Source organism: Oncorhynchus keta, unplaced genomic scaffold, assembly GCF_023373465.1.
Source record: "Oncorhynchus keta strain PuntledgeMale-10-30-2019 unplaced genomic scaffold, Oket_V2 Un_contig_12739_pilon_pilon, whole genome shotgun sequence".
In the NCBI taxonomy this organism is placed as follows: Eukaryota; Metazoa; Chordata; class Actinopteri; order Salmoniformes; family Salmonidae; genus Oncorhynchus; species Oncorhynchus keta.
Window position 1 is genome coordinate 72,501 of NW_026277973.1, and position 21,835 is coordinate 94,335.

At 46.0% G+C, this 21,835-nt stretch overlaps 1 protein-coding gene across 1 annotated transcript in view; it reads right to left on the reverse strand.

Annotated features, from left to right (window-relative positions):
• LOC127918012 (transient receptor potential cation channel subfamily M member 5-like) overlaps positions 1 to 21,580 on the reverse strand; it is a 60,614-nt gene extending 39,034 nt beyond the window's left edge. Inside the window, 14 exon segments of the mRNA XM_052501223.1 lie at positions 286 to 636; positions 914 to 1,032; positions 1,375 to 1,474; positions 1,881 to 1,987; positions 1,990 to 2,041; positions 3,369 to 3,433; positions 4,118 to 4,180; positions 4,183 to 4,239; positions 4,242 to 4,293; positions 4,471 to 4,637; positions 5,168 to 5,348; positions 11,305 to 11,470; positions 11,613 to 11,680; positions 21,319 to 21,580. Of these exon segments, the coding sequence (XP_052357183.1) occupies positions 286 to 636; positions 914 to 1,032; positions 1,375 to 1,474; positions 1,881 to 1,987; positions 1,990 to 2,041; positions 3,369 to 3,433; positions 4,118 to 4,180; positions 4,183 to 4,239; positions 4,242 to 4,293; positions 4,471 to 4,637; positions 5,168 to 5,348; positions 11,305 to 11,470; positions 11,613 to 11,680; positions 21,319 to 21,345 (1,575 nt within the window). The 5' untranslated portion in view covers positions 21,346 to 21,580.
• Between the last annotated feature and the right edge of the window lie 255 nt (positions 21,581 to 21,835).

Sequence of the window (21,835 nt, forward strand, 5' to 3'; positions counted from 1 at the left end):
CTATCTGTGATCCATGAGGAACTATCTGTGATCCATGATCCATGAGGAACTATCTGTGATCCATGAGGAACTATCTGTGATTCATGAGGAACTATCTGTGATCCATGAGGAACTATCTGTGGTCCATGAGGAACTATCTGTGATTCATGAGGAACTATCTGTGGTCCATGAGGAACTATCTGTGATTCATGAGGAACTATCTGTGGTCCATGAGGAACTATCTGTTATCCATGATGTGATAAACTCACTCCGCGTTACCTCAGGAAGAGCCTACCCAGTACCCACCGTGGGCAGCTTCTGATAGAAGCCTTTACACGAGTCGTGCAGGAAGTCTTTCAGCACTTTGGACACCTCATGCAGGGTGAAGCGGGCCTTCCAGTCCCCGGACTCGGCCTTGTGGTGGTCGTGAGGGGGTCCAGGGGTCCGTGTAGCCTTCAGTAGGAGCTGTTTCTCCTGGTGCTTCTTCAGGAGGAGGAGATGAAGGAGGCTCTTCTCTGACACGGAGCAGTAGAGCTCCTGCAGGCGGCCGTATGTCAGGAACTCGCCCAGACACACGCCGTTGTCCACAAATAGACGCACAAAGTCGGGCTTATCATTGACCAGCGCGTCCATCATCACCTCCTCCAGGTCACCTGCCTGCGAGGGTCAGTAGATAGTGTTATATATTACTAACTTTGTAGTAAACTACCAATACAATTCCAATATTCTGTTTTACTAAGCAATATTTATGCTGCATATAGGCTTTTTACATTCCGTTATTATACTAAGGTAAGATACGTTTTTTAATGATCCTTGATGTGGCAGCAAATATATTACATTAACAATAATCAGCACTAGCAGTACAAAGTTCAGGACCAATAGGAGAGAGAGAATGAATGAAGGAGGGACATCTCATGCTGTCTTTCATTCTCACCGTCCACTCCACGTCCCCATTGAAGATGTGGCTCTTAGCGATGTCCACCCGGTTCCAGGCCACCGCCAACTTCAGCTCATCCAGGAAGTCCTGAGCTTCCTGACTCTGGCTCTTACAGGCTGCATGCCACACACAGGGCAAATGTTAGATGTTAGGGGTCAAAGGTTAGATGTTAGGGGTCAAAAGTTAGATGTTAGGGGTCAAAGGTGAGATGTTAGGGGTCAAAGGTTATGGGTTAACCCCCGTTCAGAAAGAAAGTTGATATCCATCAAAAACAGAATGAGCGTATTTATTTTCTATGTTGACGGATGGCTTCCAGTAACTCCTCAAACCTTTTTATATGGAGCATAATTGTAAATGTATTGATCTTTTGATGGATATCTTTCATCTGCTTCTATACAAGCCCTTTTTAGGATTGATGTAAGTGCTGTCAGCCGTAGTAGAATCATTCCATCCAGTACCTTTGACCAAAGCTTTGAGGATGACTGTGTCCAGCTCAGAGCTCTCCTGCTCGGGGTCATGAACTGTCAGGAGGTGGCCGTTGTCCAGTATCTTCTGGATCTGAAGATCAGGAGGAAGTCAGTCATTCAACCTCTCTCTACTCTCTCTCTCTGCTCTCTCGCTCTGCTCTCTCTCTCTGCTCTCTCTCTCTCTGCTCTCTCTCTGCTCTCTTTCTCTGCTCTTTCGCTCTGCTTCTCTCTGCTCTCTCGCTCTGCTCTCTCTCTCTGCTCTCTCGCTCTGCTCTCTCTGCTCTCTCTCTGCTCTCTCTCTCTCTGCTCTCTCTCTCTGCTCTCTCGCTCTGCTCTCTCTGCTCTCTCACTCTGCTCTCTCACTCTGCTCTCTCACTCTGCTCTCTCACTCTGCTCTCTCTCTGCTCTCTGCTCTCTCGCTCTGCTCTCTCTCTCTGCTCTCTCGCTCTGCTCTCTCGCTCTGCTCTCTCGCTCTGCTCTCTCTCTATGCTCCTTACCAGCTTGGTCCAGTTAGTGATGTCAGTGCTGTGGTGCACGCTGGGAAAGGTGTCTAGCAGGAGCTCCTGCACGCTGTCCATGTCCCAGCAGCCCCGGTTCATCAGCTCTGACCCGCCAGTATCAGCCAGGGCATGGCGTTCCCTATGCCCTTATACATCCTCTGTACCCAGAGCTCTGCTACCCAAACAGCACACACAGCACACACAGCAATATAGTAACTATGGTAACACAGCTACAGTATAACACAGTATGATGTGCTGGTCCAGCAATATAGAAACTATGGTAACACAGCTACAGTATAACGCAGTATGATGTGCTGGTAATTCACGCAGCAATATAGAAACTATGGTAACACAGCTACAGTATAACGCAGTATGATGTGCTGGTAATTCACGCAGCAATATAGAAACTATGGTAACACAGCTACAGTATAACCAGTATGATGTGCTGGTCCAGCAATATAGAAACAGCAGCTACAGTATAACGCAGTATGATGTCTGGTAATTCACGCGCAATATAGAAACTATGGTAACACAGCTACAGTATAACATGATGTGCTGGCCACGCAGCAATATAGAAACTATGGTAACACAGCTACAGTATAACCAGTATGATGTGCTGGTAATTCACGCAGCAATATAGAAACTATGGTAACACAGCTACAGGCAGTATGATGTGCTGGTAATTCACGCAGCAATATAGAAACTATGGTAACACAGCTACAGTATAACATCCTGCTGTATTCACGCAGCAATATAGAAACTATGGTAACACAGCTACAGTATAACGCAGTATGATGTGCTGGTAATTCACGCAGCAATATAGAAACTATGGTAACACAGCTACAGTATAACGCAGTATGATGTGCTGGTAATTCACAGCAATATAGAAACTATGGTAACACAGCTACAGTATAACGCAGTATGATGTGCTGGTAATTCACGCAGCAATATAGAAACTATGGTAACACAGCTACAGTATAACGCAGTATGATGTGCTGGTAATTCACGCAGCAATATAGAAACTATGGTAACACAGCTACAGTATAACGCAGTATGATGTGCTGGTAATTCACGCAGCAATATAGAAACTACGGTAACACAGCTACAGTATAACGCAGTATGATGTGCTGGTAATTCACGCAGCAATATAGAAACTATGGTAACACAGCTACAGTATAACGCAGTATGATGTGCTGGTAATTCACGCAGCAATATAGAAACTACGGTAACACAGCGACAGTATAACGCAGTATGATGTGCTGGTAATTCACGCAGCAATATAGAAACTACGGTAACACAGCTACAGTATGATTCTGACTAAATAGACACTTTGGATCAATTGAAATGTTGCTATGGCAACATAATATATAATAGGCCTCGTCATATGAAATGTATACACGTTCATACATGCTTATGACAAGTTAATACATTATACTGAAAAGTTGAATTAATGGGAAACTAATATTTTCCAAAAATGTGACAAACCTGTAGGATCCGAGGTTCTCCATGCACCAGGAGACACAGCACTGGGATCTCAAAGCTGCCTGCACCTGTAGCGATGCAGAATATCAACAAGGGCCCTGGTTGATTCCTTAAAACCACTCATTAAAGTCAAAAAGAAGCATTCTTCCTGAAGAAATACAAGTGTGCTGTGTCAAATATGACGCACAGTAAACATTAACAACCTTCAAATAAGTTTGGGGGGGGGCAGGTAGCCTAGTGGTTGGAGCGTTGGGCCAGTAACCAGCAGGTAGCCTAGTGGTTGGAGCGTTGGGCCAGTAACCAGCAGGTAGCCTAGTGGTTGGAGCCTAGTAACCAGCAGGTAGCCTAGTGGTTGGAGCGTTGGGTCAGTAACCAGCAGGTAGCCTAGTGGTTGGAGCGTTGGGCCAGTAACCAGCAGGTAGCCTAGTGGTTGGAGCGTTGGGCCAGTAACCAGCAGGTAGCCTAGTGGTTGGAGCGTTGGGCCAGTAACCAGCAGGTAGCCTAGTGGTTGGAGCATTGGGCCAGTAACCAGCAGGTAGCCTAGTGGTTGGAGTGTTGGGCCAGTAACCAAAAGGTTGCTGGATCTAATCCCCGAGCTGACAAGGTAAAAAAATGTCTGCCCCTGAACAAGGCAGTTAACCCACTGCTCCCTGGTAGACAGTCATTGTAAATAAGAATTTGTTCTTAACTGACTTGCCTAGTTAAATAAAGGTTAAAAAAGAGTAAGTATGTTTAAGTTGAAGTAGGTTCACCTCCATAACCGGTGCGCTGCAGGGAGATATGCTTGAGCAGCTTGACCCTCATTTCGCTGGTGGCCCCGGGCGCTGAGGGTCCTCCTCAACCAGGACAAAGTGGGAGTGGTTGCAGTCCAGGAGTACACCGCCCCATGGGACAGGTCCTGGGGCTCCACCACGGCAGGCTGGTCTGGCTGCAGGAGGAGACACGTCGGTCAGAGAACAGATTTCAGAGGAGCGCGTAACAGCAACTCACACACAGACACACAGACGTTTTACTGGGACCTCGTTGTCTAGTCTAATCACATGTTAAATGTAATCAACATCTACTCTGAACTCATATGATCTTCTGCATGGATGTGTATGGAGACCTTAGCAGCAAGCAGAGCGTCTCTGTTGTGGATCATGTTCCAGGGAGCGATGCCGATGGCCACCACCTTGACCTTAGAGGAGGTGCTGGCCAGAGAGTGGTCACGGACAGCCTGGCCCAGGTGCTTGGTGATGCCGAAGCGAAGCCCGTTGGTCAGGATCCAGGCACCTGTGAGGTAGAGACATCATCTCACTTTGTCCAACATGCTCACTTTAGAGCAGGGAACTCAACGTGGCCCATTGGCTGATTTAATGCTGCCCAAGATTATCTTCGTAAAAACAAAAAATGTGTGTGTGTGTGTGTGTGTGTGTGTGTGTGTGTGTGTGTGTGTGTGTGTGTGTGTGTGTGTGTGTGTGTGTGTGTGTGTGTGTGTGTGTGTGTGTGTGTGTGTGTGTGTGTGTGCGTGTGTATGTGTGTGCTTGCGCGTGTGCGTGTGTATGTGTGTATGTGTGTATGCGTGTGTGTGTATGCGTGTGCGTGTGTGTGCACGCGCGTGTGTGTGTATGCGTGTGTGTATGTGTGTATGCGTGTGTGTATGTGTGTATGCGTGTGTGCGCGTGTCCCACCTGTGCTCTGAGCAGCCTTGACCAGTCCTTTCCTCACGGTGTCCCTGAGCCAGGGTTTCATCTGAGCCAGCTCGTCTCCCCCCACCAGAGCCACCACCAGGGTGTGTGTGTGCGTGTGTGCGCGTGTCCCACCTGTGCTCTGAGCAGCCTTGACCAGTCCTTTCCTCACGGTGTCCCTGAGCCAGGGTTTCATCTGAGCCAGCTCGTCTCCCCCCACCAGAGCCACCACCAGGTGTGGAGGGGCTAGTCCCCACTGCTCTGTCAGCATCTGGTAGATTAACACTGGATCTGTGGAGCTGTGAACCCTCACAAACTGGACAGAGAAGCACAGTGTGGTATTTACTGAGAGATGTACATGGTCAGGAACAGGTCCTCTTTCATATTTCTTTCATCTCTTTCTTGACTTGAAATAGTTTTGTAAAATGATGAGAAACATGGATAAATTAAGCTGAAATGACTGAATGAGAATATGCATTAATTATCAATCTGCATTGTTTTGATAATTCAGGCCATGTTAGTGCTGAGATGGAACACAGTCCTGCACATACTGAAATGTATCACTCCAGGACCACAGTTTGTGATCACTGAACTCTCTTAGATAGGAAATCATCAAATCAAAATCAAATCAAATTTTATTTGTCACATACACATGGTTAGCAGATGTTAATGCGAGTGTAGTGAAATGCTTGTGCTTCTAGTTCCGACAATGCAGTAATAACCAACAAGTAATCTAACTAACAATTCCTAAACTACTGTCTTATACACAGTGTAAGGGAATAAAGAATATGTACATAAGGATATATGAATGAGTGATGGTACAGAGCAGCATAGGCAAGATACAGTAGATGGTATTGAGTGCAGTATATACATATAAGATGAGTATGTAAACAAAGTGGCATAGTTAAAGTGGCTAGTGATACATGTATTACATAAGGATGCAGTCGATGATATAGAGTACAGTATATACGTATGCATATGAGATGAATAATGTAGGGTAAGTAACATTATATAAGGTAGCATTGTAATGTTACTTACCCTACAGGACCAATATGGATGGTGGTACGGAACAATTTCCAACTGTGGTTGTAACAGTGTTACCATCTGGTTATAGCACCTTGTGGTTGTAACAGTGTTACCATCTGGTTATAGCACCTTGTGGTTGTAACAGTGTTACCATCTGGTTATAACACCTTATGGTTGTAACAGTGTTACCATCTGTTATAGCACCTTGTGGTTGTAACAGTGTTACCATCTGGTTATAGCAACTTGTGGTTGTAACAGTGTTACCATCTGGTTATAGCACCTTGTGGTTGTAACAGTGTTGCCATCTGGTTATAGCACCTTGTGGTTGTAACAGTGTTGCCATCTGGTTATAGCACCTTGTGGTTGTAACAGTGTTGCCATCTGGTTATAGCACCTTGTGGTTGTAACAGTGTTACCATCTGGTTATAGCACCTTGTGGTTATAACAGTGTTACCATCTGGTTATAACACCTTGTGGTTGTAACAGTGTTACCATCTGGTTATAACACCTTTTGGTTGTAACAGTGTTACCATCTGGTTATAACACCTTGTGGTTGTAACAGTGTTACCATCTGGTTATAGCACCTTGTGGTTGTAACAGTGTTACCATCTGGTTATAGCACCTTGTGGTTGTAACAGTGTTGCCATCTGGTTATAACACCTTGTGGTTGTAACAGTGTTACCATCTGGTTATAACACCTTGTGGTTGTAACAGTGTTACCATCTGGTTATAACACCTTGTGGTTGTAACAGTGTTACCATCTGGTTATAACACCTTGTGGTTGTAACAGTGTTACCATCTGGTTATAGCACCTTGTGGTTGTAACAGTGTTACCATCTGGTTATAACACCTTGTGGTTGTAACAGTGTTACCATCTGGTTATAGCACCTTGTGGTTGTAACAGTGTTACCATCTGGTTATAACACCTTGTGGTTGTAACAGTGTTACCATCTGGTTATAACACCTTGTGGTTGTAACAGTGTTACCATCTGGTTATAGCACCTTGTGGTTGTAACAGTGTTGCCATCTGGTTATAGCACCTTGTGGTTGTAACAGTGTTACCATCTGGTTATAACACCTTGTGGTTGTAACAGTGTTGCCATCTGGTTATAGCACCTTGTGGTTGTAACAGTGTTACCATCTGGTTATAACACCTTGTGGTTGTAACAGTGCTACCATCTGGTTATAGCACCTTGTGGTTGTAACAGTGTTGCCATCTGGTTATAACACCTTGTGGTTGTAACAGTGTTACCATCTGGTTATAGCACCTTGTGGTTGTAACAGTGTTACCATCTGGTTATAACACCTTGTGGTTGTAACAGTGTTACCATCTGGTTATAGCACCTTGTGGTTGTAACAGTGTTGCCATCTGGTTATAACACCTTGTGGTTGTAACAGTGTTACCATCTGGTTATAGCACCTTGTGGTTGTAACAGTGTTACCATCTGGTTATAACACCTTGTGGTTGTAACAGTGTTACCATCTGGTTATAGCACCTTGTGGTTGTAACAGTATTACCATCTGGTTATAGCAACTTGTGGTTGTAACAGTGTTACCATCTGGTTATAGCACCTTGTGGTTGTAACAGTGTTACCATCTGGTTATAGCACCTTGTGGTTGTAACAGTGTTACCATCTGGTTATAGCACCTTGTGGTTGTAACAGTGTTGCCATCTGGTTATAGCACCTTGTGGTTGTAACAGTGTTGCCATCTGGTTATAGCACCCTTGTGGTTGTAACAGTGTTACCATCTGGTTATAGCACCTTGTGGTTGTAACAGTGTTACCATCTGGTTATAACACCTTGTGGTTGTAACAGTGTTACCATCTGGTTATAACACCTTGTGGTTGTAACAGTGTTACCATCTGGTTATAGCACCTTGTGGTTGTAACAGTGTTACCATCTGGTTATAGCACCTTGTGGTTGTAACAGTGTTACCATCTGGTTATAACACGTTGTGGTTGTAACAGTGTTACCATCTGGTTATAGCACCTTGTGGTTGTAATAGTGTCACCATCTGGTTATAGCACCTTAATGGTTGTAACAGTGTTGCCATCTGGTTATAGCACCTTGTGGTTGTAACAGTGTTGCCATCTGGTTATAGCACCTTGTGGTTGTAACAGTGTTACCATCTGGTTATAGCACCTTGTGGTTGTAACAGTGTTACCATCTGGTTATAGCACCTGTGGTTATAACAGTGTTACCATCTGGTTATAACACCTTGTGGTTGTAACAGTGTTACCATCTGGTTATAGCACCTTGTGGTTGTAACAGTGTTACCATCTGGTTATAGCACCTTGTGGTTGTAACAGTGTTACCATCTGGTTATAGCACCTTGTGGTTGTAACAGTGTTACCATCTGGTTATAGCACCTTGTGGTTGTAACAGTGTTGCCATCTGGTTATAACACCTTGTGGTTGTAACAGTGTTGCCATCTGGTTATAGCACCTTGTGGTTGTAACAGTGTTACCATCTGGTTATAACACCTTGTGGTTGTAACAGTGTTACCATCTGGTTATAACACCTTGTGGTTGTAACAGTGTTACCATCTGGTTATAACACCTTGTGGTTGTAACAGTGTTACCATCTGGTTATATCACCTTGTGGTTGTAACAGTGTTACCATCTGGTTATAGCACCTTGTGGTTGTAACAGTGTTGCCATCTGGTTATAGCACCTGTGGTTGTAACAGTGTTACCATCTGGTTATAACACCTTGTGGTTGTAACAGTGTTACCATCTGGTTATAGCACCTTGTGGTTGTAACAGTGTTGCCATCTGGTTATAGCACCTTGTGGTTGTAACAGTGTTACCATCTGGTTATAGCACCTTGTGGTTGTAACAGTGTTGCCATCTGGTTATAGCACCTTGAGGTTGTAACAGTGTTGCCATCTGGTTATAACACCTTGTGGTTGTAACAGTGTTACCATCTGGTTATAGCACCTTGTGGTTGTAACAGTGTTGCCATCTGGTTATAACACCTTGTGGTTGTAACAGTGTTACCATCTGGTTATAGCACCTTGTGGTTGTAACAGTGTTACCATCTGGTTATAGCACCTTGTGGTTGTAACAGTGTTACCATCTGGTTATAGCACCTTGTGGTTGTAACAGTGTTGCCATCTGGTTATAACACCTTGTGGTTGTAACAGTGTTACCATCTGGTTATAGCACCTTGTGGTTGTAACAGTGTTGCCATCTGGTTATAGCACCTTGTGGTTGTAACAGTGTTATCATCTGGTTATAGCACCTTGTGGTTGTAACAGTGTTGCCATCTGGTTATAGCACCTTGTGGTTGTAACAGTGTTACCATCTGGTTATAACACCTTGTGGTTGTAACAGTGTTACCATCTGGTTATAACACCTTGTGGTTGTAACAGTGTTGCCATCTGGTTATAGCACCTTGTGGTTGTAACAGTGTTACCATCTGGTTATAACACCTTGTGGTTGTAACAGTGTTACCATCTGGTTATAACACCTGTGTGGTTGTAACAGTGTTACCATCTGGTTATAGCACCTTGTGGTGTAATAGTGTCACCATCTGGTTATAGTGGTTGTAACAGTGTTGCCATCTGGTTATAGCACCTTGTGGTTGTAACAGTGTTACCATCTGGTTATAACACCTTGTGGTTGTAACAGTGTTACCATCTGGTTATAGCACCTTGTGGTTGTAACAGTGTTGCCATCTGGTTATAACACCTTGTGGTTGTAACAGTGTTACCATCTGGTTATAGCACCTTGTGGTTGTAACAGTGTTACCATCTCCAAGGTTTATAGCACCTTGTGGTTGTAACAGTGTTACCATCTGGTTATAGCACCTTGTGGTTGTAACAGTGTTACCATCTGGTTATATCACCTTGTGGTTGTAACAGTGTTGCCATCTGGTTATAGCACCTTGTGGTTGTAACAGTGTTAGCCATCTGGTTATAGCACCTTGTGGTTGTAACAGTGTTACCATCTGGTTATAGCACCTTGTGGTTGTAACAGTGTTGCCATCTGGTTATAGCACCTTGTGGTTATAACAGTGTTACCATCTGGTTATAGCACCTTGTGGTTGTAACAGTGTTACCATCTGGTTATAGCACCTTGTGGTTGTAACAGTGTTACCATCTGGTTATAACACCTTGTGGTTGTAACAGTGTTACCATCTGGTTATAACACCTTGTGGTTGTAACAGTGTTGCCATCTGGTTATAGCACCTGTGGGTGTAACAGTGTTGCCATCTGGTTTAGCACCTTGTGGTTGTAACAGTGTTACCATCTGGTTCACCTTGTGGTTGTAACAGTGTTACCATCTGGTTATAGCACCTTGTGGTTGTAACAGTGTTGCCATCTGGTTATAGCACCTTGTGGTTGTAACAGTGTTGCCATCTGGTTATAGCACCTTGTGGTTGTAACAGTGTTGCCATCTGGTTATAGCACCTTGTGGTTGTAACAGTGTTGCCATCTGTTATATCACCTTGTGGTTGTTGTTACCATCTGGTTATAGCACCTTGTGGTTGTAACAGTGTTACCATCTGGTTATAACACCTGTGGTTGTAACAGTGTTACCATCTGGTTATAGCACTGTGGTTTAACAGTGTTGCCATCTGGTTATAACACCTTGTGGCATGTGACATTGTTACATCTGGTTATTGTGGTTGTAACAGTGTGCCATCTGGTTATAACACCTTGTGGTTGTAACAGTGTTACCATCTGGCTATAACACCTTGTGGCATGTAACAGTGTTACCATCAGTATAGTCACATTATGGTTGTAACAGTGTTACCATCTGGTTAAAGCAAATTGTGGTTGTAACAGTCACCTTGTGGTTTAGCACCTTGTGGTCCCATCAGTGTTGCCTTGTGGTTGTAACAGTGTTACCTTGTGGTTGTAACAGTGTTACCATCTGGTTTAGCACCTGGTTGTAACAGTGTTGCCTTGTGGTTGTAACAGTGTTACCTTGTGGCATGTAACAGTGTTACCACAGTTGTAGTCACCTGTGGTTGTAACAGTGTTACCATGTCCATAACAGTTTGTGGTTGTAACAGTGTCACCTGTGGTTGTAACAGTGTTGCCTTGTGGCATCTGTAACAGTGTTAGACTTTGTGGTTGTAACAGTCACTCTGTGGTTGTAACAGTGTGAGGCATCTCCAAGAGTTTAACAGTGTTACCTTGTGGCTGATGACAGTGTTAGGCATCTCAAGGTTTAACACTGTTGCCTGCTGCTGATGTGGTTGTAACAGTGTTACCTTGTGGTTGTAACAGTGTTACCTTTCCCCTTGTCCTACTGGTGCCAGTGAAGTCAATGTCCCCCACTCGTCCTGCTGCCCAGTGACCCCTCTCCTTGTCCCCTCTGCTAGCACCCCGGCCTCGGCCTTCAGCCACACTCTCCACGGCCTCGTCCAGCTGAGAGTAGCAACGGCAGGCCAACAGAGCACTGCCATGGCACAGACACATTATACATACAGAATACACATTATACAAATAGAAACAATGTACATCACATACAGCAGTATTTACACTCCGGTCATTCACAATCCACTATGACAAACAAACAAACAAACACAAACCACTCCTACCTTTGCTCCCGTGACCACTCCAGTACATCCCCGCATCGTGGGCATCGTCTCTGCAGCGGTAGCGCCCCCTATAGACACAGCACCCATAGTGCACAACATGACTTTTACCCAACAGCCAGGTAAATCTAACCCAGTCACCCAGTCACTCTGCTGCTGATGACAGGTGTGAGGCATCTCCAAGAGTTTAGACCTACAGTACCAGTCACTCTGCTGATGACAGGTGTGAGGCATCTCCAAGAGTTTAGACCTACAGTACCAGTCACTCTGCTGATGACAGGTGTGAGGCATCTCCAAGAGTTTAGACCTACAGTACCAGTCACTCTGCTGATGACAGGTGTGAGGCATCTCCAAGAGTTTAGACCTACAGTACCAGTCACTCTGCTGATGACAGGTGTGAGGCATCTCCAAGAGTTTAGACCTACAGTACCAGTCACTCTGCTGATGACAGGTGTGAGGCATCTCCAAGAGTTTAGACCTACAGTACCAGTCACTCTGCTGATGACAGGTGTGAGGCATCTCCAAGAGTTTAGACCTACAGTACCAGTCACTCTGCTGATGACAGGTGTGAGGCATCTCCAAGAGTTTAGACCTACAGTACCAGTCACTCTGCTGCTGATGACAGGTGTGAGGCATCTCCAAGAGTTTAGACCTACAGTACCAGTCACTCTGCTGATGACAGGTGTGAGGCATCTCCAAGAGTTTAGACCTACAGTACCAGTCACTCTGCTGCTGATGACAGGTGTGAGGCATCTCCAAGAGTTTAGACCTACAGTACCAGTCACTCTGCTGATGACAGGTGTGAGGCATCTCCAAGAGTTTAGACCTACAGTACCAGTCACTCTGCTGCTGATGACAGGTGTGAGGCATCTCCAAGAGTTTAGACCTACAGTACCAGTCACTCTGCTGCTGATGACAGGTGTGAGGCATCTCCAAGAGTTTAGACCTACAGTACCAGTCACTCTGCTGCTGATGACAGGTGTGAGGCATCTCCAAGAGTTTAGACCTACAGTACCAGTCACTGCTGCTGATGACAGGTGTGAGGCATCTCCAAGAGCTTAGACCTACAGTACCAGTCACTCTGCTGATGACAGGTGTGAGGCATCTCCAAGAGTTTAGACCTACAGTACCAGTCACTCTGCTGCTGATGACAGGTGTGAGGCATCTCCAAGAGTTTAGACCTACAGTACCAGTCACTCTGCTGCTGATGACAGGTGTGAGGCATCTCCAAGAGTTTAGACCTACAGTACCAGTCACTCTGCTGATGACAGGTGTGAGGCATCTCCAAGAGTTTAGACCTACAGTACCAGTCACTCTGCTGATGACAGGTGTGAGGCATCTCCAAGAGTTTAGACCTACAGTACCAGTCACTCTGCTGCTGATGACAGGTGTGAGGCATCTCCAAGAGTTTAGACCTACAGTACCAGTCACTCTGCTGCTGATGACAGGTGTGAGGCATCTCCAAGAGTTTAGACCTACAGTACCAGTCACTCTGCTGCTGATGACAGGTGTGAGGCATCTCCAAGAGTTTAGACCTACAGTACCAGTCACTCTGCTGATGACAGGTGTGAGGCATCTCCAAGAGTTTAGACCTACAGTACCAGTCAAAAGTTTGGACACACTGACTCATTCAAGGCTTTTCTTTCATTTTTACTATTTTCTTCATTGTAGAATAATAGTGAAGACATCAAAACTATGAAATAACACATATGGAATCATGTAGTAAACCAAAAAAGTCACTCTGTGTTAAACAAATCAAAATATATTAATTTGACATTTGTACCAACTATAATCAAAGGCAAATGTAACTGCTGCACAAAGTACCTTAATAGGACAGCTCTTATAAGGATGTGAATGAAATAAGACAGGATGTTATCAGAGGGAGTTAGATGGACAGGAGAGGAGGAGAGGTTAACCTCTGTGGCTCCTCTCCCTGTTCGGGCGGAGCATCTCGGCGGAGTTTAGACGGTCTACTAGAAGGTCCTCTCCTGTTCGGGCTGAGCATCTCGGCGTACCAGTCACTCTGCTGATGTCGTGCCATCTACAGAAGGTGGCTCCTCTCCCTGTTCGGGCGGAGCTCGGCGGTAGTTTAGCCGGTCTACTAGAAGGTGGCTCCTCTCCCTGTTCGGGCGGAGCTCGGCGGTAGTCGTAGCCGGTCTGCTATGAAGGTGGCTCCTCTCCCTGTTCGGGGCGGAGCTCGGCGGCACGTCGTAGCGGTCTACTAGAAGAGTGGCTCCTCTCCCTGTTCGGGCGGAGCTCGGCGGGTCTAGCCGGTCTACTAGAAGGTGGCTCCTCTCCCTGTTCGGGCGGAGCTCGGCGGTCAGTCGTAGCCGGTCTACTAGAAGGTGGCTCCTCTCGGTAAACCTGTTCGGGCGGAGGTGGCTCCTCTCCTGTTCGGGCGGAGCTCGGCGGTAGTCGTAGCCGGTCTACTAGAAGGTGGCTCCTCTCCCTGTTCGGGCGGAGCTCGGCGGTAGTCGTAGCCGGTCTACTAGAAGGTGGCTCCTCTCCCTGTTCGGGCGGAGCTCGGCGGTCGTCGTAGCCGGTCTACTAGAAGGTGGCTCCTCTCCCTGTTCGGGCGGAGCTCGGCGGTCGTCGTAGCCGGTCTACTAGAAGGTGGCTCCTCTCCCTGTTCGGGCGGAGCTCGGCGGTCGTCGTAGCCGGTCTACTCACTGCCAGATCCATTGGTTTGTGTCTGTCTGGTTTTTCTTTACACCTGTGTCCTATTAGTTTATTTCGGGGATTTATTAACCTCCGCTGCCTGAGTCTTTGTGAGGGTTATTTGCTGTTGTTGCTCTGTTAGGGTGTATGTTTGCTCTGTTCGGGTGCGTGTTTGCTCTGTTAGGGGTGCTGTTTCTCTGTTCGGGTGCGTGTTTGCTCTGTTCGGGTGCGGTTTGCTCTGTTAATAACTGGTTTGCTCTGTTCGGGGCGGGGGCTCGGTGTTTGCTCTGTTAGGGGTGCGTGTTTGCTCTGTTCGGGCGGTGCTCTGGCGGTGCGTGTTTGCTCTGTTAAAGGTGGCTCCTCTCCCTGTTATGTTTGCTCTGTTGGGTGCGTGTTTGCTCTGTTATAAGGTGTGGTTTGCGTGTTTGCTCTGTTACCTTAATGTTTAGGACTGTTAGGGTGCGTGTTTGCTCTGTTAGGGTGCTCCTTTCTCTGTTCGGGTGCGTGTTTGCTCTGTTAGGGGTCGGTTTGCTCTACTAGAAGGTGGCTCCTCTCTCTGTTAGGGGTATGTTTGCTCTGTTAGAGGGTCCTGTTTGCCCTGTTAGGGGCGGTTTGCTCTGTTAGGGGCGTGTTTGCTCTGTTCCGTGTCTGTTAGGGGTGCGTGCTGCTCTGTTAGGGGTGCGTGTTTGCTCTGTTAGGTGTCGTGTTTGTCTGTTAGAAGTGTGGCTCCTCTCCCTGTTAGGGGGCGGTTTGCTCTGGCGGTCGTGTTTGCCCGGCCTACTAGGGTGGCTCCTCTCCCTGTTCGGGGCGGCTCCGCTCGGTCGTCGTAGCCGGTCTACTAGAAGGTGGCTCCTCTCCTGTTCGGGGCGGAGCGGGCGGTCTAATGCTCTGTTAGGGGCGGTCTACTAGAAGGTGGCTCCTCTCCCTGTTAGGAGGGCGGGAGCTCGGCGGCTGTTAGGAAAAGTTGCCTGTACTAGAAGGTGGCTCCTCTCCCTGTTCGGGGCGGATGCTCGGCGGTTAGGGTGTAGCCGGTCTGTTAGAGGTGGCTCCTCTCCTGTTCGGGGGCGGTGCTCTTTGCGTGTTGCTAGCTGCCACCAATCCATTTTCCTCTTTTCGGGGCGGTGTCTGTTTTTATTTTGCTCTGTTAGGGTGCTCATAGTTTATGTTGGGGATGCTATTAACCTCATGCTGCCTGCTAGTCTTTGAGGGTTATTTGCTGTTGTTGCTCTGTTAGGGGTGCGTGTTTGCTCTGTTAGGGTGCGTGTTTGCTCTGTTAGGGTGCGTGTTTGCTCTGTTAGGGGTGCGTGTTTGCTCTGTTAGGGTGCGTGTTTGCTCTGTTAGGGGTGCGTGTTTGCTCTGTTAGGGTGCGTGTTTGCTCTGTTAGGGGTGCGTGTTTGCTCTGTTAGGGGGTGCATGTTTGCTCTGTTAGAGGTGTATGTTTGCTCTGTTAGGGTGCGTGTTTGCTCTGTTAGGGGTGCGTGTTTGATCTGGCGGGGTGCGTGTTTGCTCTGTTAGGGGTGCGTGTTTGCTCTGTTAGGGTGCGTGTTTGCTCTGTTAGGGATGTATGTTTGCTCTGTTAGGGGTGCGTGTTTGCTCTGTTAGAGGTGTATGTTTGCTCTGTTAGGGTGCGTGTTTGCTCTGTTAGAGGGTGTTTGTGTTTGCTCTGTTAGGGGTGCGTGTTTGCTCTGTTAGGGGTGCGTGTTTGCTCTGTTAGGGGTGCGTGTTTGCTCTGTTAGAGGTGTATGTTTGCTCTGTTAGGGGTGCGTGTTTGCTCTGTTAGGGGTGTATGTTTGCTCTGTTAGGGGTGCGTGTTTGCTCTGTTAGGGGTGCGTGTTTGCTCTGTTAGGGGTGCGTGTTTGCTCTGTTAGGGGTGCGTGTTTGCTCTGTTAGGGTGCGTGTTTGCTCTGTTAGGGTGCGTGTTTGCTCTGTTAGGGGTGCGTGTTTGCTCTGTTAGGGGTGCATGTTTGCTCTGTTAGGGGTGCGTGTTTGCTCTGTTAGGGGTGCGTGTTTGCTCTGTTAGGGGTGCGTGTTTGCTCTGTTAGGGGTGCGTATTTGCTCTGTTAGGGGTGCGTGTTTGCTCTGTTAGGAGTGCGTGTTTGCTCTGTTAGGGGTGCGTGTTTGCTCTGTTAGGAGTGCGTGTTTGCTCTGTTAGGGGTGCGTGTTTGCTCTGTTAGGGGTGCGTGTTTGCTCTGTTAGGGGTGTGTGTTTGCTCTGTTAGGAGTGCGTGTTTGCTCTGTTAGGGGTGCGTGTTTGCTCTGTTAGGAGTGCGTGTTTGCTCTGTTAGGGGTGCGTGTTTGCGCCACAGGGTTTTCTTTCTCAGGGTCGTTGTACCGTTTTGGACTGTAATTAGGAGTAGCGGTTTCTCCTCCGTGTGTTGCGTTTATTCCCTGTGTGTGGCGACTTCGTTTGGGTGTGTTCCTCCACCTGTTGTCGTTGAGTTGGGACTTCTAATAAACGATTGTGCTACTGGGACTTCCTTGCTCTCCTGCTCCTGACTCCTGCACCTCCCTCCTCTTAGGAGGCACGTAACAACCTCATTGGATGCGATGTTGGATACCAGAAAAGTTGCTCCATGTAACTGAAAGGAGTTAGTTGGCTTTTAATTTTCTTCTCAATCGATGGATGCCACTCAGCTCAGGGCTGAGGGTTGGCTGTAAAATGAGATTAGACTGCTGCATTTAACCTATATTCTTCCCTAGACTGAGCTGAGGGTTGGTTGTCAGATGAGATTAGACTGCTGGAAAAGAACCATAAAAGATTTGTCTCCTACTGGCAGCGATTAAGAATTTGCATCTGAGTCAACATTACTTGACGGTGCTCATTTGCCTGGTAAAAGATGATCATCAGAAATGGGAAGAGATTCGAGGCTCATGCCTGCACAGCAAAAAACAACATGCAGCTTCAGCTTATTACTGTATTTGGCCTCACTGGCCACTCAGTAAAATGTATTGGTACATGGCCAATAGTTTGGACAGGTTATGGGCAAAGATCCAACCCACAACTCATTTAATCCTCTACTGTGAACATTTAGGTTTTCACCTCAAAAATATTTCATATTTCACCCCAAAAGTATTTCAAACTAGTATTTCACTGCTTCTCAAACCTGATTCTGGGATATTGCCAGTCTTCTTCTCGGTCACTGTCCTCACTATCAGAGGTTATGTATGATATTGACCAATCCCATCATTTTACATCAAATCTTTCATTGAGCATGATATTGCTCTAGGGCAAAACAACCAAACTGACAACGTTGTCTAGGCAACACAACAAAGTAGAGGTATGGCACAACGTTGCCCTAGGCAACACAACAAAGTAGAGGTATGGCACAACGTTGCCCTAGGCAACACAACAAAGTAGAGGTATGGCACAACGTTGCCCTAGGCAACACAACAAAGTAGAGGTATGGCACAACGTTGCCTAGGCAACACAACAAAGTAGAGGTATGGCACAACGTTGCCTAGGCAACACAACAAAGTAGAGGTATGACACAACGTTGCCCTAGGCAACACAACAAAGTAGAGGTATGGCACAACGTTGCCTAGGCAACACAACAAAGTAGAGGTATGCACAATGTTGCCCTAGGCAACACAACAAAGTAGAGGTATGGCACAACGTTGCCCTAGGCAACACAACAAAGTAGAGGTATGGCACAATGTTGCCTAGGCAACACAACAAAGTAGAGGTATGACACAACGTTGCCCTAGGCAACACAACAAAGTAGAGGTATGGCACAACGTTGCCCTAGGCAACACAACAAAGTAGAGGTATGGCACAACGTTGCCCTAGGCAACACAACAAAGTAGAGGTATGGCCCAGGCAACGTAGAGGTATGCCACAACTAGGCAACACAACAAAGTAGATGGGTATGGCACAACTTTGCCCAACAGGCAACACAACAAAGTAGAGGTATGGCACAACAAAGCAGAGGCCTAGGCAACACAAAGTAATGGGTTGCTAGGCCAAACGGTGTTGTGCCCTAGGCAACACAACAAAGTAGAGGTATGGCAACGTTGCCCAAGGCAACACAACAAATAGAGGTATGCAAAACTGCCCTAGGCAACACAACAGTAGAGGCATGCTCCTCAGTATAGGCAACATACTGATGGTATGTGCAGTTTGCCCTCACAAGAGAGGTACTTTTTATGTAAAAGTGAGTCAACACTCGACAGGTCTTATTTGAATGTCACAAAGTAGGGCAGGAGGGACTGTGTAGAGGTATGGAAAGGACCATTGTCCATCAAAGCAAACATAACATTTACATGCTAGGCAACACAGAGCATGTCAGGAAGTATGTTCAAGTGACAACAGGTAGTGAAGAGGGTAGAGGTATGTACAACTCCTGTGAGGTGGAGCACAACGTTGCCCTAGGTACAACAAAAGTAGAGGTATGGCACAACGTTCGTGGGTGCCTGTTTGTATACGGTATGCTCCTCAGTATAGAGGTATGCTCCTCAGTATAGCACAACATTGCCCTAGGCAACACAAAGTAAGCATGCTCCTCTGATGGTGTGCAGTACAATCACTTTTTTAGTAAAAGTGAGTATGCTCCTCAGTATAGAGGAGGGACTGTGTGAGGGTATGCTCCTCAGTATGAAGGCATGCTCCTCAGTAAGAGGTATGCTCCTCAGTATAGAGGCATGCTCCTCAGTATAGAGGCATGCTCCTCAGTATAGAGGTATGCTCCTCAGTATAGAGGTATGCTCCTCAGTATAGAGGCATGCTCCTCAGTATAGAGGCATGCTCCTCAGTATAGAGATGCTCCTCAGTATGCTCCTCAGTATAGAGGCATGCTCCTCAGTATAGAGGTATGCTCCTCATGCTCCTCAGTATAGAGGTATGCTCCTCAGTATAGAGGTATGCTCCTCAGTATAGAGGTATGCTCCTCAGTATAGAGGTATGCTCCTCAGTATAGAGGTATGCTCCTCAGTATAGAGGCATGCTCCTCAGTATAGAGGTATGCTCCTCAGTATAGAGGTATGCTCCTCAGTATAGAGGTATGCTCCTCAGTATAGAGGCATGCAGGCTTGAGTCAGTGTACCTGCTTCCTGTGTCCTGTATTGTGATTTCTGCTCCACTACATTAGTGGGCTGTTATCACTTAAATAATGAGGTCACGGGCCAATAGTTTGACGAGGTAACTTCAACCAACTCTACAGTCTCAGGAAGTTTTTTATTTTACCTTTATTTAACTAGGCAAGTCAGTTAAGAACAAATTCTTATTTTCAATGACAGCCTAGGAACAGTGGGTTAACTGGTCTAGGAACAGTGGGTTAACTGGTCTAGGAACAGTGGGTTAACTGTCTAGGAACAGTGGGTTAACTGGTCTAGCAACAGTGGGTTAACTGGTTAACTGGTCTAGGAACAGTGGGTTAACTGGTCTAGGAACAGTGGTGTTAACTAAGTTCAGGAACAAGTGGGGTCTAGGAACAGTGGGTTAACTGGTCTAGGAACAGTGTTAACTGTTAACAGTGGGTTAACTGGTCTAGGAAATCACGGGTTAACTGGTTCAGGAACAGCGGGTTAACTGGTCAGTAGAACAGTGGGCTAACTGGTCTAGGAACAGTGGGTTAATCCGGTCTAGGAACAGTGGGTTAACTGGTCTAGGAACAGGGTTAACTGGTCTAGGAACAGTGGGTTAACTGGTCTAGGAACAGTGGGTTAACTGGTCTAGGAACAGTGTGTTAACTGGTCTAGGAACAGTGGGTTAACTATTCAGGAACAGAGGGGTTAACTGGTCTAGGAACAGGGTTAACTGGTCTAGGAACAGTGAGTTAACTGGTCTAGGAACAGTGGGTTAACTGGTCTAGGAACAGTGGGGTTAACTGGTCTAGGAACAGTGGGTTAACTGGTCTAGGAACAGGGTTAACTGGTCTAGGAACAGTGGGTTAACTGGTCTAGGAACAGTGGGTTAACTGGTCTAGGAACAGTGGGTTAACTGGTCTAGGAACAGTGGGGTTAACTGGTCTAGGAACAGGCTAACTGTCTAGGAACAGTGGGTTAACTGGTCTAGGAACAAAGTGGGTTAACTGGTCTAGAACAGTGGGTTAACTGGTCTAGGAACAGTGGGTTAACTGGTCTAGGAACAGTGGGTTAACTGGTCTAGGAACAGTGGGTTAACTGGTCTAGGAACAGTGAGTTAACTGGTCTAGGAACAGTGGGTTAACTGGTCTAGGAACAGTGGGTTAACTGGTCTAGGAACAGTGGGTTAACTGGTCTAGGAACAGTGGGTTAACTGGTCTAGGAACAGTGGGTTAACTGGTCTAGGAACAGTGGGTTAACTGGTCTAGGAACAGTGGGTTAACTGGTCTAGGAACAGTGGGTTAACTGCTGATACACAGTACGTCATAACGTGTTTACAAATGAATCCTGATTTTTCTATGAGCTCAAGTGTTCTACCACTTTAATAATGAAGCATATTTGGTAGGTAGAGTCCTGTTGACTTTCCTTCTAAAACTAGTCATGTATGTTAAGGCCCACAGGAAATGTTGAATTAAACCTGAATTTGTCCCACAGCTATTTGAGTATCACTGTTTAAACCCCCCAACAGGAATGAAAGCCACACGGTAAGATGTGTTTACCATCAGACTGGGTCCACTGACAGGAACCATATTCCAAGTGGCATTTCAAGACTTTTTCAAAAAGTAAATATAGCACTTGATTATATTCTATGATTATATACTACAGATAATATCCGTAGTGACATTCCACTAGACGAGAGCCACATTACACCATGAATCATATGATTACATGTCTACAAATCACAAAGAAGAATGCTGTAGTGCATCCAAACTGTAAAAAATATACAATTTGCCATCTCTGTAACAGGTTGTGAAATAATATTTCCAAGAACCAAATAAATGTCAGAGGAAGTGATTCTTAAAAGCTGAACACTTTATCACAGACATACATATAGAATAGTGCCTGCACACTCAAATTAAAAATCAATTCAAAAATGATGACAAATCAACAGACACGTTGGAGAGATTGGTCAACCTGTTCAACAGTGCCTCATAAAATATGATCCACTTACAGTCACTAACATAGTTACTTACCAGAGGCGTGTCTTGTCTCTCTGGCATCGCTGTGGTCTAATGTGCAGTCAGCTTCACCCCAGTCAGCGATCTCTGTCCTGGGGAAGGTGAGCCCTTGGAGACTCCAGGAAGCAGCAGGTAGGTAAGCCACGCCCTGGCCTTCCTCTGACCAATCACAGTCTCCAATGAGCTCCATTATCTTTGCGTCATTATCTGCACCACCAGTGCACCTGTACAGGAGTCCCATCAGAACAATGTGATACACATGGCTACACTACAGGGAATGATTCAATGGGCTAGAATACAGCAACTGATAACTGATATAATACAATAACTGATAACTGATATAATACAATAACTGATAACTGATATAATACAATAACTGATAACTGATATAATACAATAACTGATAACTGATATAATACAATAATTTATATAATACAATTACTGATATAATAAAATAACTGATAACTGAAATAATACAATAACTGATAACTGATATAATACAATAACTGATAACTGAAATAATACAATAACT